The following is a 13,837-nucleotide window of genomic DNA, read 5'->3' as shown; positions in this document are numbered from 1 at the left end:
TGGGGAAGGAATCGGATGATAAGATTTAATTTTAACTTTCAATCATCTGATCAAAAGTCTGCCTTTTGTTGTCTAGTGTATTATTAAAGAGGGTTACTGTCAACAACCACGTAATAAAAAATTGAACGCTGCTAGAGGGTTCCAACATTTCAAACTTAAATTTGTCTCGAATCTAAAACGATGTTATTTTAGATTATTTTACCGGTAAGAGAATTATAATATATCTTACCGATAAGAGAATTTTATTACATGTTATCAGTAAAAAAATTTTATTACATGTTACCGATAAGAGAATCCAAAACAACGTTATTTTGAGTTTCGAGCCAATTTCGAGCTAAACAATTTCGGGCCCTCAAACATTTTTCTAAAAAATTAATGAAAATGTGGTGATACAAAAACTAAAAGCCACAAAGTTGACATCTAATAGGAATTTGGGTGTTTAATTAATCAAACCACCCCCAGCCAATATATATATATATATGTATATATATATATATATATTAATAGATAAATTACGCTAAAGGTTCTTATAGTTTAAGATTTGTATCACTTTAATCCTTAACTTTTCAATTGTTACACATTTGACATTAAATTTTGAATTTTGTTCCAAATAAAGACAATTAAAGATATCATTACTCAATTTCAAAAGCAAAATTGTAAATTTGATAAAATATAAATTAATTTGACAAAAATAAATATCAAAAAAATATTTTTGAATTTTTAAAATTATTTCTACCCACCAAAGATAAAATTATATAAAATTGATAAATCTTTTACATATTTATTTGTTTATTTATTTTACCAAATTAATTTTTATTATGTGTTTGGATGATAATTATGTAATGGATGATGGTTTTTATTTTCATTAAATTAGTTTTTATTTTTTCAAAAGTCAAATATGTCGACAACTTTGATATCATTATTAAACCAATCTATTAAATCAAAAAATTCAAAACTAAAGACATTTCATATATTAAATATATCGATTACACATTAAAAACCTAACAACCACACATTACATGATTATCATCTAAACACATAATAAAAATTAATTTGGTTAAATAAATAAATGCTTAAAAGATTTATTAATTTTACATAATTTTATCAATGGTGGGTAAAAATAATTTTTAAAATTCAAAAATATTTTTTTGACATTTATTTTTGTCAAATTAGTTTATATTTTATCAAATTGACGATTTTGCCTTTGAAATTGAGTAATGATATCTTCAATTATTCTTATTTAGAATAAAATTTAAAATTTAATGTCAAATGTGTCACAATTAAAAAGTCAAGAACTAAATTGACACAAGTCCCAAATTATAATGAGAGTTAATCTAATTCGCCCAATATTAATCAAACCACACTCCAAAATCAATCCAATCTAATAATCAATTCATGGTAAACTCCTATGCCTGCTAAATTATCAATCAAGCCAAAATATCAACATTTGATAACTCCAACAAGGTAGAGATGGGAGGAGAATTCAAAGCTTACTAAAGACAAATGAGTGAATTTCCAAATATATTTTATAGGATTTGATCTGATAACACCTTGCTTGTTTGGGGTTTTTCAAAAACACTTTTTAAAAAATTCTACTTTCTTATTTTTTGTATTTTTTTAATATTTTAAGTAATTTTTTTTAATTTTTGGACATACCTAACATAAATATATCTAAAAAGTAAAAAAATTGTGAAAAAAAACTTTTAAAAATTCACTAAATATCAAAAATACAAAAAATACAAAAAAAAAAAAAGAAAATTCATTACATTTTTTGAATTTTTATGTATTTATTAATTTTTAAAAATATTTTTTCACAAATTTTTTACTTTTTAGATACATCTAAGTAAGATGCATCTAAAAAAAAAAAAGTGTTTAAAATTTTAAAAATATTCACTAAAAACAAAAAAAACGAAAATAAAAAAACTCAATTTTTAAAAAACTCAAACCAAACACACTGATTAGTCTTTAAATAATGAACAATTAATTTTAATATACTTGTAATCTATTTTTTTAAAGACAAATTTAATAAAAAAAATCATAAGATTATAATTATTGAATCAATCTAATAAACATGTTATAAGATGAACGACTCAAATAATTAGAATAAAACACATGATGATCCAAGTGGAATTCACTCAAAAAATATAGTTGTTTTCATTGTTTCGAGAGGTCCCAAGTGGAACCTAGTACAGAGGGATTGAGATTCGGTTGCATGTTTCCTGGCATGACAGTCTGTAATCTTCAAATATGATGAAGAAAATATAGCTTTACTCTAAAATTTTATTGTTTAAGGTGGAATGTAAAATCAGTCGGCTGCAAACTTGAATGTCGTCTGCAAGTGCAAGATGACCAACACACCAACTATGACGGAGGTGAAAACTCAAAAACAATAAGGTTTCAACAATAAACCCAAAATTTATATACCGCATTTTGAAACAGAGACGTGAGGTAAAAAGGTTTGCAGTTTACAAAGAACCAAAATGTAGCAGTAGCATTCGAGGAATATAAAGCTTCTTGAAAAAAAATAAATAAATAAAAACAGGCCTGTCTACTTTGACTGCAGTAATAAGAAGAAGCGCACACAGCTCATGATAAGAAAAACGAGTAAGCTTCCTTGCACTTGTATATGGTCATGATTCCATACACGAGATCAAACATAAGTAAATTTCTCTCCCGTAGCTTAAACAAAAGTGATCAGACAATTACAAGTGAGCCGTATGATTTTACTATCGAGTTCATCATAGTTGATTGTAGTATACCACTTTGTACATGCAGCACGGCTTGTACAACACTGAAGAAAAGGCAAATTGCCATACAAATCAAACATCGCTTACGAGAAAAGCTTCGACAATTATTCTCGCTTATCCTCCTCAAGATCTTCACTTAGCCCAGTTACATGCTCCGTTGCACCAGATACCTTCACTGCACTTGTCAGTGAGATAGCCTCCTCATCAAAGTCATCTGCTGTGTCTCCTGCATATGCATACCTGAAATTCCCACCCACCAAATTTATATAGTAACAACAAAAGAGTTTTATTTGGTCCATCTTCAGAAAAGCACATTTCTATATGAAAAACAAAACAAAACAAAATAATTTATTTCACATGGTTTGTGTATTCCATCCCAAGTGAGACTTACAAGTAGGGGTAGCAATGGGAGGTAATGGGGTGGATATTAATTTCTCATCCGCATTCCCATTCCCCTATTATAATTTTTTCCCATTCTCCATTCCCCATCCCCTAATGGGTTTGGGTTTTTCCCAACCCAATTTGACCTTTTTTTCCCCCCTCAAGGTTCACAGCCAAAGCCAAATACACATTAACTTTTATTTTTTAATTTTTTTGATTCAACAACAAAATCAAATACATATTAATTAATTAATTAAAAAGCTTATTTTAAAGATTTATAAGACAACCAAACAAGTTTCTAGTAACCCAAAAAAAAAAAAAAATGTTAGTATGGACTACCAAAAGCTGCCAATCAAGAAACTTGTATCCAATTAAGTCCCATACAGTAAGATCAATCAAATTAAAATATTAAAAATAATAATAATAATCCAATAAAAAAAAAAAAAAAAACTCCCAGATCAAGATCATCCACAATCCCTGGTATAATCTAACAATAAGGACAAGGGTTCTGGATTTGTAAAGGAGGAGAGAAGGAAGGTTCTGGATTTGTAAAGGAAGAAAGAAGAGGGGAAAGAGAGAGGGAGATATGGGTTCTCAGCAACCAAACCCATGATTACACTGTCAATCCCTTGTAGAGAGAGAAAGTAAAGTTGTAGATATAGAGAGATAAAGCTTGTGGAGGAAGAGAATCGAGCTTGACGTGTAAATGGATCGATCTCTACCGAGGAATTGATGAAGGTGCTTCGGAGCCTGGGCAACAAATGCTTGATCGGTGAGTGTAGGAAGATGATTAGTGGAGTCGATTGTGATAGCTATGGAACGATCAATTTTGCGGAGTTTAAGGTTATGATGATCAAAGGATCTCATTTCGATGCCATGGAAGGATAGAGAACAAATAGTGTTAAGATCGATTGATCAGAGAAACAGAGACCATCTTCAACAGTACATGTTTCATTGATTTTCTTATTATTATTATTGTTTCTGAATTATTTGACTTGTATATAAATTTTCTTTTTTTTCCTTTTGGTTTTCTTGAGATAGAAAATTATTGGAATGCAAGGATTTGGAGAAAGTGTGAATACATGATTGGTCTTTGTATTTTGATTCATGTATGAAATTTATTATTACTTTTAATTTAATTTCAATGTTTGGTTTGTTTTCTTTTCTTTCCATGTGGTTTGGTTTGTCAATTACTATGCTTTATTGTCTATTCTGTATTTTATTTTGATTTTGAATAATTGATTGCATGGAAAGTTTGACTTAAAAAATATGAGGAAGAAGAACTCCGAAAATATGAGGAAGAAGGAATATATTTCTGTTATATTCAAAACTTCTTATTTTACAAGACCAAATGACACTCCTTATATAGGAGATATTACAAACATCATTATAACCCATTATATGCCACTTACATATTATATATTACCACTATCTACCACTATCATATTATATGCATGCCACTATCTACCACCAACACCACTATCATATTCTATACATGCCACTATCTACCACCAACACCACTATCATAGTCTATACATGCCACTATCTACCACCAACACCACTATCATATTATATACATGCCACTATCTTATTATAACACAAATTTCCAGCACTCCCCCTCAAGCTGGTTTGAAGATATCTTCCATAGCCAGCTTGCTAGTCAGCTTATCAAATTGCTTCTTGTGTAGTCCCTTTGTTAGCACATCAGCTAATTGTTCACCTGTTGGAAGGTAGGTCATACAGATTATGCCAGCATTGATTTTCTCCTTGATGAAATGTTTATCCACTTCTATATGTTTTGTGCGATCATGTAGAACTGGATTATGAGCTATAGATATAGCTGCTTTGTTGTCACAATAGACCTTCATAGGTGTCGGGTGAGAAAGCTTTAATTCTTCAAGAATTCTTTTAATCCACATTACTTCACAGATTCCATGGGCAACAGCTCTGAACTCTGCTTCTGCACTACTTCTAGCTACCACAGTCTGTTTTTTACTCCGCCATGTAACTAGGTTCCCACCTACAAAGGAGCAGTATCCGGATGTTGATCTCCTGTCTGTAACACTTCCTGCCCAGTCTGTGTATACTTCAACTTGAAGATGTCCATGTTTCTTGAACAGTAAGCCTCTCCCTGGAGTTCCTTTCAAATATCTTAAGATCTTATAAACGGCCTCAAAGTGCTCTGCCCCTGGTGAGTGCATGAACTGACTTACCATGCTGACTGCAAAGGCAATATCAGGCCGCGTATGAGACAAGTAAATCAATTTCCCGACAAGTCGCTGATATTGTTCCCTCTCTTTGACTTCTTCAGCCTTAGCAGCTTGTAACTTCAAGTTAGGCTCGATCGGAGTCTCCACCATCTTACAACCAAGCATACCTGTTTCTCCAAGGAGATCAAGAACATATTTTCTCTGATTAACGAATATACCTTCCTTGGATCTTGCAAATTCCATTCCGAGGAAATACTTGAGGGCTCCCAGATCCTTAATGTGAAATTCTTTTGCGAGTTTCTCTTTGAGGGCTGCTAACTCTGCTTCATCATTACCAGTTAAAATGATGTCATCAACATAAACAATCAAAATTGCAATTTTACTGTTTTTTTGAATGTTTATAAAATATTGTGTGATCTGCTTGACTCTGCGAGAAGCCACAACTGATAACTGCCTTCCCAAAGCGTTCAAACCACGCTCTTGGTGATTGTTTGAGTCCGTATAATGACTTGTTCAATCTGCATACTCTGTCGCTTCCAAGTCTCTGCTCAAATCCCGGCGGTAGGCTCATGAACACCTCCTCTTCAAGATCACCATTGAGAAATGCATTTTTAATGTCAAGTTGATGTAGAGGCCAATCTGAATTTACTGCAAGAGATAACAGTACTCTGATGGAATTTATTTTAGCAACAGGAGCAAACGTCTCCTGATAGTCGATCCCATAAGTTTGAGTGAAGCCTTTAGCCACCAGTCTCGCCTTGTATCTCTCAACGCTTCCATCTGCGTTACATTTTATCGTAAACACCCATTTACACCCAACTGTTTTCTTGTCTTTGGGTAGATCAACTATCTCCCAAGTACCACTTTTCCTTAAAGCATTCATCTCCTCCATGACTGCTAATTTCCAATTCGGATCATCCAATGCTTCCTGTATATTCCTTGGAACAAACAAGTGTGAAATCCTAGATGTGAAAGCTCTATGGTTTTTAGACAGTCTTTGATAGGAGAGGTAATTTGCAATAGGATGTTTAATGCAATTTCGGACACCTTTCCTAATTGCTATAGGAACATCAAGGTCAGAAATAGAAGGAATAGGATTACCTAAAATTTCGATGCCAGAACTCGGGTGGACATTCGGGTCATTAGGATGGACCTTCGGGTCATTATTCCTCAGATGAAATCGCTTCCTAGTATAAACCTGAAGCTCAGGATTTAGATCATTTTGTAGTACTTCTCCCCCTAAACAAGAATCTTCTTGACTAGGCACCATAGAACTTGGTTCTCCTGAGTGATCATTATCAGACAGATGTGGTTTTTGTGTAGGATAAATGACATTGGGGAGCGGGATAGAAATATCCCAAAAACGGTCTTCTACTCCACTTGTCTCCCCCTGAAGAGAAGTGTTGGGGAAATAGGATTTTGTTTCAACAAATGACACATCCATACTCACATGAAATTTCTTGGTTTGAGGATCGAAACACTTATACCCCTTTTTGTTTGAGGAATAACCCAAAAAAACACATTTTATAGCACGGGGGTCAAGTTTTGAACGAAATTGGCTGGGAACATGAACATAGGCAGTACATCCAAAAACTTTGGCGGGTAAATCAGAAAACAACCTCGTGTCAGGAAAAAAAGTTTTGAGACAATCGAAAGGTGTTTTGTATGTTAACACCTTTGTAGGCATCCTGTTTATCAAATAAGAGGCTGTTAAAATTGCTTCACCCCATAAATATTTAGGAACATGCATGTAAAACATTATAGCACGTGCTACTTCAAGTAGATGTTTATTTTTTCGTTCTGCAATGCCATTTTGTTGAGGGGTATCCCGACATGTAGATTGATGAAAAATCCCCTTTTTTTCCAAAAACTCACCCAACTGCTCATTGAAATATTCTGTTCCATTATCAGAATGTAAAATACCAATTTTGGTTTGAAATTGGTTTTCAATCATATTGTAAAAATTTGTGAATAAATTTTTCACGTCAGATTTTTTATTCATCAAATAAATCCAACATAAGCGGGTATGGTCATCAATAAATGTAACAAACCATCTTTTACCAGAAAGAGTAGTGATTTTAGAAGGGCCCCAAACATCACTATGAATTAAATAAAAAGGTTTGGAAGCCTGGTAAGGTTTTGGCAAATAAGTAGAGCGATGAAATTTTGCAAAAATGCAACTTTCACAATGAAAAGAAGAACAATCAATCCCTTTAAATAATTCTGGAAATAAATGTTTCAGATAAAGAGAACTAGGATGTCCTAGCCTATAGTGCCATAGCATTATTTTTTCTCGAACAGAGATTGAACTAGTACTATTAAAGCTCTGAGCTTTTTTATTACTAACAGGTACTTCATCAAAGTAGTAAAGACCTTCAAGCATCCTAGCACGCCCAATCATCATCCCCGAGTTCTGGTCCTGAAATTCACAATGGGATTCAAAAAATGTAACACGACAATTAGAATCCTTAGATAGTTTACTGACAGACAAAAGGTTACAGGCTAAGTTGGGGACGTGAAGAACAGCATTGAGATTAATTTTCTCAGTTAGTTTAATAAATCCTTTTCCTGCAATAGGTGAAAAACTACCATCGGCTATTCTGATTTTGTCATGACCAGAACAAGGGAAATAGGTACTAAATAAATGGGAAAAACTAGTCATGTGATCGGAGGCACCGGAATCTATGATCCACGGAGAGAAGTTTAGGCAAGAGAAGGCTTTAGGATTTCTACCTGTTTGTGCCAACAAAACACTAGGAGTACCGGATGAGGAGTTGGATTTTATCAGCTTTAAGAGTTGATCAATCTGCTCTTTGTTGAAGGGACCTGAATCGGCTTCATTAGCGGTAGGAAAGCCACGATTCTTCTCTCCTTGTTTACTGCTTTTCCAGTTGACAGGTTTGCCATGGATCTTCCAACACGTTTCGCGTGTATGGCGAGGCTTGTTGCAAAAATCACACCAGACCCGTGGCTTATCATCAAACCTGCGCTGGTAATTTGCAGCCTTGTTGGCCGCAGCATCGCTAATTAAAGCAGAAATTTCAATTGATTCACCAGTACCTTTTTTCTTAAGCATGACGCTCCTTCGGCTCTCTTCCCTTCTGACTTCGGCAAATACTTCGCCAATGGATGGGAGAGGAGGTCTGCCAATAATTCTTCCTCGCACTTCATCGAACTCAATGTTGAGGCCGGCAAGAAACTTGTAAATACGGCTGTCTTCCACAGTTTTCTTGTGGTGGTTGCAGTCGTCAACCGATTTCCATTCGTATGTGTTGAAGATGTCAAGATCCTGCCACAACCTTTTCAACGAATTGAAATATTTGGTGACGGAATCATCTCCTTGACGAATCTCTCCCAACTTCAAAGTTAATTCGAAAACTTGAGATTGATTTCCTAGGTCAGAATACATCTGACAAACATTATCCCACAATTCTTGTGCAGTAGGATAGCACATGTAATTAGAGCTTATATCCTCCTCCATGGAATTGACCAACCATGTCATAACCATGGAGTTTTCAGCGTCCCAACTGTCGAACAGCGGATCATTAACAGCAGGAGCCTTCTTGTCACCAGTGATGTAACCGATCTTTCCTTGCCCACGGATATACATCCGGACAGATTGTGACCAGCGGAGAAAATTATCACCATTTAGGCGGATGGTGGTGATTTGGACAGAGTGAGAGTTGGACGTTTTCACTGGAATGGCAGCGGCAGGGGTTGAAGTGGTTTCGGACGTGACTTCCGACATGGCTATGACGGTTTTAGGGCTGCTGTGTTTTTTGTTGCTCTGATACCAACTTAGAAAATATGAGGAAGAAGAACTCCGAAAATATGAGGAAGAAGGAATATATTTCTGTTATATTCAAAACTTCTTATTTTACAAGACCAAATGACACTCCTTATATAGGAGATATTACAAACATCATTATAACCCATTATATGCCACTTACATATTATATATTACCACTATCTACCACTATCATATTATATGCATGCCACTATCTACCACCAACACCACTATCATATTCTATACATGCCACTATCTACCACCAACACCACTATCATATTCTATACATGCCACTATCTACCACCAACACCACTATCATATTATATAGATGCCACTATCTTATTATAACACAAATTTCCAGCAGTTTGTTTGGTTCGTAAGACAATTTATTACAAAGTCATGAATCCCAGTAAGCTTGAAGAATCTGAGGAATTTGGAGTGAGAGAATGAGAGAGAGTGAGAATGAAAAACCTAGTTGTAGACAGGGATATGGGGAAATGGGCGGCTACCCATCCCCGATGGGAATTTAAACAATATCACCTACCCAACCCAACAGGTAGAAAAAAATGAAGAAACCCCATGTATTTGGGTCGGGTCTCCATGGATATCCATTGGATGGGTTATCCATTGCCATCCCTACTTACAAGTCTCCATTGCCCCTCCAAAAGTTAGGCCCTTCAAGTCTACAGTGTGTGGGGTTTATACTTCTTTGGTCCTTGGTGTGCACATGCATGTGTTTCTTTGAGAACAAAATTATTACTAAAAAAAAGGTACCCCACACCCAGACCAGCCCCCTTTGTATGCAATGTGTGAGTTAGTACATTTGTAAAATTAAAATGTATCTTCAAAGTTACGACACTCTTAATGAGCCCAGTAAACTCATATTTATGTTTGAAGTTCTGATAGATTAGTCAGTTAGGTATCTTGTTGCAAGCATCTGGCTCTGCCAGGTGATTAAAACCATTACTATCCAAACAGTTTGTTTAGATACTTCTATGAATTAGCAGACAATAAAAATGAAGGCATTAGTATCATAGAAAATACCTAGTCGGGTTACTTGAAGGAGCCCAAAGAACACATATCACCACCAAGAGAGAGAATGCAAGCAGAGTCCAGAAAGCCGGAATTATCCAGGCAAATTGCCATAGCTCACTTAATGGGTCACTTGCATTGAAGTAGAGCTGAGCCAACATGAGCCATTAATCAGAAAACTATATGAATGGGAACATTAGACAAGTTTTCATTTGTTGTCAAGGTTTATGAAGCTATGAGCGTATGAAATATTATTCTATGAACAAAACAAAAAAATGTACTACCTCATAGCCAATCCAACCAATAGAAAGCAACACAAAAACTGCGAGGGAATTGGTAAACTTCCGATAGAGCTCAAGTTTGATCATGCTTCTCCGCATCTGCACTCAAAAAAAGGCAGGAAAATGAGAGAAAAGGAGCCATCAATGGTGACACCATTCAAACAAAGCATATTTTCTAGTACTCACGGACTACCTTCTTATTCAGGTGCCAAAAGCATCTACACATGTTCCAAATATATTTTCATAAGTAGAAGAAAATAAATAAAGTTAGCGCAAATATTTTCAGCAAATCCAGTATAATCCAGTATCTATTTTATAGATCTGTTGTAGTTGGCAAGTTCAAGCACTCAATCAAATCATCATTCTAGCAGCAGAGAAAAGAACTGATTCACCACAGGCTAGGTCATGCATTACGCCAATTATATGAAAAATTGGCCTAACTTGATGAGTTTAAAGAGATTCATCACAATAGTAAGGTTGTAGATCCATTCATTCATTTGTCTATCAATCACACCCACAAACACAAATTCACAGCACACATACATCAATTCATGCATAATATGTAATCAATGTCTAATGCATGCACACACAAAACCTATCGAGTCATGTTTAGTAGATGAACAGAACAAATAATAAGCCCGACTACATGAAATTTAATGGGACCAACAATCATCCTATTGTGTTATTAAATAGTATAATCCGTCTAGTCTTACGGTACATATGCTGAAGACAAATTGAGAAATTCCAGTGTTCATACAGAAGTTTGTGGTTGGAAATAGGAAAAGAGGATTTTGAAACAGAAAAATTACCTGAAGTTTTTCTAATGTTTTGGACAATGCAGAGAAAATCCACAATATAAACCACGAATCCAAAAAAGCAACAGGAAGCACCAAATATATCTTAGCTTTTCCAGAGAAGTCATTGATGTTCCCCAAATGCTCGACAAGGTCAAGAGCCTCTGAAGCAACAAAATATATCATACCAAGAAGAAGTACTCTTGAGGTTACACCACCAAGGGTAGGCTTCACCACACCATAGCCCATTGAAACCACCAAAAGAAGCAAGCGAGATAGAGTCTTCTTAACAACACTAATGGTTACTACCCACAATGTGATGCCCATTGGTCTGCTTCCTGTGGCATTTAAATTTGCATACTCAAAATACCAGAGAGCTGTTTCACACATTCCAAGAGCAATTACTGCTGTAATATGGTAGTGCAACTGTATAATATCCTTCCAGAATTGGACAAACCGTAAAAACCACATTAGGCCAAGTACAAGATAAGCTAAAGCTACAATTCCATAGAAAGTCATCATAGGGACCATCTTCCCAGGTAAATAACCTTCTGGGTTCCTCCACACAGTTCTACCCCGAACTACTGTGCCCTTGAGCTCTGGATCACAAAACATGAAATAAAGATAGTACATTCCAGTATTTTGTATTTTCACATTTTGAGGAGTCATCTTAGCTTCTTGACGTGTTCCTTCAAAGAAAGTTTGAATGCGTTTTGGCCACTCGGGATTGTCTAGGTTTTTGTGAATAATAACCTCCCCTACCTTGCAGGATTTATCCTGGGAAAGTTCTGGGGTGCAACATATTGCATCAGACTTTAGAAAAGCACCTCCAATTCTTTCCCTATCTTTTACCTCAACTATAATAGTTTCAACCAATCCAGTCCCACTCTGCATCGGATTCTGTTTCTCACTGGACTCTTTTGACCTCACAAAGATGACATTTTCAAATCTGGAATTCATAAGGAAAGGGTGAGATCCAGCACAAATATTAAAGCGAGGATCTACAAAGTAAAGTGCATGAGTACTATTCGAACCTCTTACCCATTAATTTACATTATGACATGCCTAGGCAAAAAAGTTGACAACTTACCAATTAAACCGTTCTTTCAAAGAAAGATATGTAGTTTTTTAAATTTTGGTCATTAGCTCATAACCATATCTTGCGAGAGAAGTTATCTCCTTAGGTACACATTCAAGAAAAACTGATGTTCTTTCAAATTTAATTTCCTTGCATTGTCCAAAAAATCCCATGTTTTATAAAATATAAAAAGCTTTTGAAACAGCAGTTTCAAATTACTACTAAGTAAAGAACATTTAATACACACACAAAAAGCAGAAAACTCCAAGAAAGATAAAAATTCATGGTCATTGGTCATGTAAACTGTCAAAACAAGCAAATCTCCCATCCCATTTGAGAAATTATGGCATGACTAGTTTAATAGTTTCTTTAGGAGATCATCCACTCCACTCCACTCTGCTCCACTCCATGTTAAATTTCCAAGAATCACTTTATAATTTTACAATATTGAAAAAGACATCAAGCTTTGAGTAAAACTCAAGTTGGTAGGTATGAGTTTGAGTGAAGGAGTGTTTTGAGTTGTTTTTTACTTAAAAACTTTAGTTTGAGTCAACATTTGGGTAAGAATTGGAGATGCCCTAAGTAATGTAGTAGGCTATGATTTTAAATAATATAATCAGGAATTAATGTTCAAAGATTGCAAAATGGAGTTTTTAGTCTGTTTTTTGACCCAATTTAATATTACCAATGCATTTGTTAATGAAAAATACAATTCTTTATGACTGATCAACAACGAACTTGAATGGAATTCCGAATCACCAAAATCAAAGTCAAATTAGCTCTCTAACTTCAAGAAATAGCCAATTTCAATAAACCAATTCTTAACTTTGAAGAAACACATGAATAGATACATGTAATGATGCAAAAACACGGACACAGACAGAGAAATAGAAAAATACTAAGTTTTGATGAGGAATAATAATATACCTAATGAAAGACTTGGGTTTGTAGGAAGAATCAGAAGAATTGGGAGATGAATCGTGGAAGTTGGAAGCGTAGAGGCCTTCGCTACCTCCATGGAAGAAGAAGACACTGGACTGAGTAGCGAAAGATTCGTCCCGGTACTCGTGAATCGAAGCAGAGACGAGTGAGATCGAATCGAGTATATAGAGAGAGCAAACTAAAAACCCTACCAAGCCTTTACGACTACGATAGCGTCCCCCCCGTATCATCTCTATCTCTATCTCTCTCTCTCTCTGTTGCTGGTTCTGCTCTGCGTGTTGACGACCGGGGGAAGGGAAGGGAAAGGAAACGAGGAGGAACAGTTTTACAAAAGTGACGTGTCAACTTTAACTTAAGAAAAGTAAAAACGACCCCGTATTCTATTCTATGGGTAGCTTTGTTTGTATCTGGAAACTACTCCTTGGCCATATCAGATTTTTTTTTTTTTTTTGATAGTTGTTCTTAAAAAAAAAAAAAAAAAAACTTAAGCAGTTAAAAATTTTATCTAAAAAAATATTGAATGATTGAGATTCATTATTATATAAATCTAAATCACATATCAATATTTATAGTAAAATTCTGATT

General features: G+C 34.9%; 1 protein-coding gene across 1 annotated transcript; it reads right to left on the bottom strand.

Annotated features, from left to right (window-relative positions):
* Positions 1-2,529: 2,529 nt before the first annotated feature.
* LOC114259262 (uncharacterized) lies at positions 2,530-13,681 on the bottom strand. The gene is made up of 5 exons (XM_028199271.2): positions 13,238-13,681; positions 11,248-12,181; positions 10,442-10,537; positions 10,170-10,306; positions 2,530-2,987 (listed from the first exon to the last, which is right to left on the bottom strand). Exons 1-5 carry the CDS (start codon positions 13,480-13,482, stop codon positions 2,852-2,854), a joined length of 1,548 nt encoding a protein of 515 aa, XP_028055072.2. The 5' UTR covers positions 13,483-13,681; the 3' UTR covers positions 2,530-2,851.
* Positions 13,682-13,837: the final 156 nt, after the last annotated feature.

The sequence above is a fragment of the Camellia sinensis genome, chromosome 3 (genome assembly GCF_055761805.1).
Source record: "Camellia sinensis isolate YWXY chromosome 3, ASM5576180v1, whole genome shotgun sequence".
Taxonomy (NCBI): domain Eukaryota; kingdom Viridiplantae; phylum Streptophyta; class Magnoliopsida; order Ericales; family Theaceae; genus Camellia; species Camellia sinensis.
This window is presented reverse-complemented; position numbering and strand designations above follow the sequence as displayed.

What these genes read in the sequence shown, in the direction of transcription:
- LOC114259262 (XM_028199271.2), bottom strand. Translation starts at nt 13,482, where the DNA reads ATGATACGGGGGGGACGCTATCGTAGTCGTAAAGGCTTGGTAGGGTTT. An exon ending in AAACCCAAGTCTTTCATTAG is followed by an intron (nt 12,182 to 13,237) that starts GTATATTATTAT and finishes TATGAATTCCAG; the next exon opens with ATTTGAAAATGTCATCTTTG. An exon ending in TTGGTTGGATTGGCTATGAG is followed by an intron (nt 10,307 to 10,441) that starts GTAGTACATTTT and finishes ATGTTGGCTCAG; the next exon opens with CTCTACTTCAATGCAAGTGA.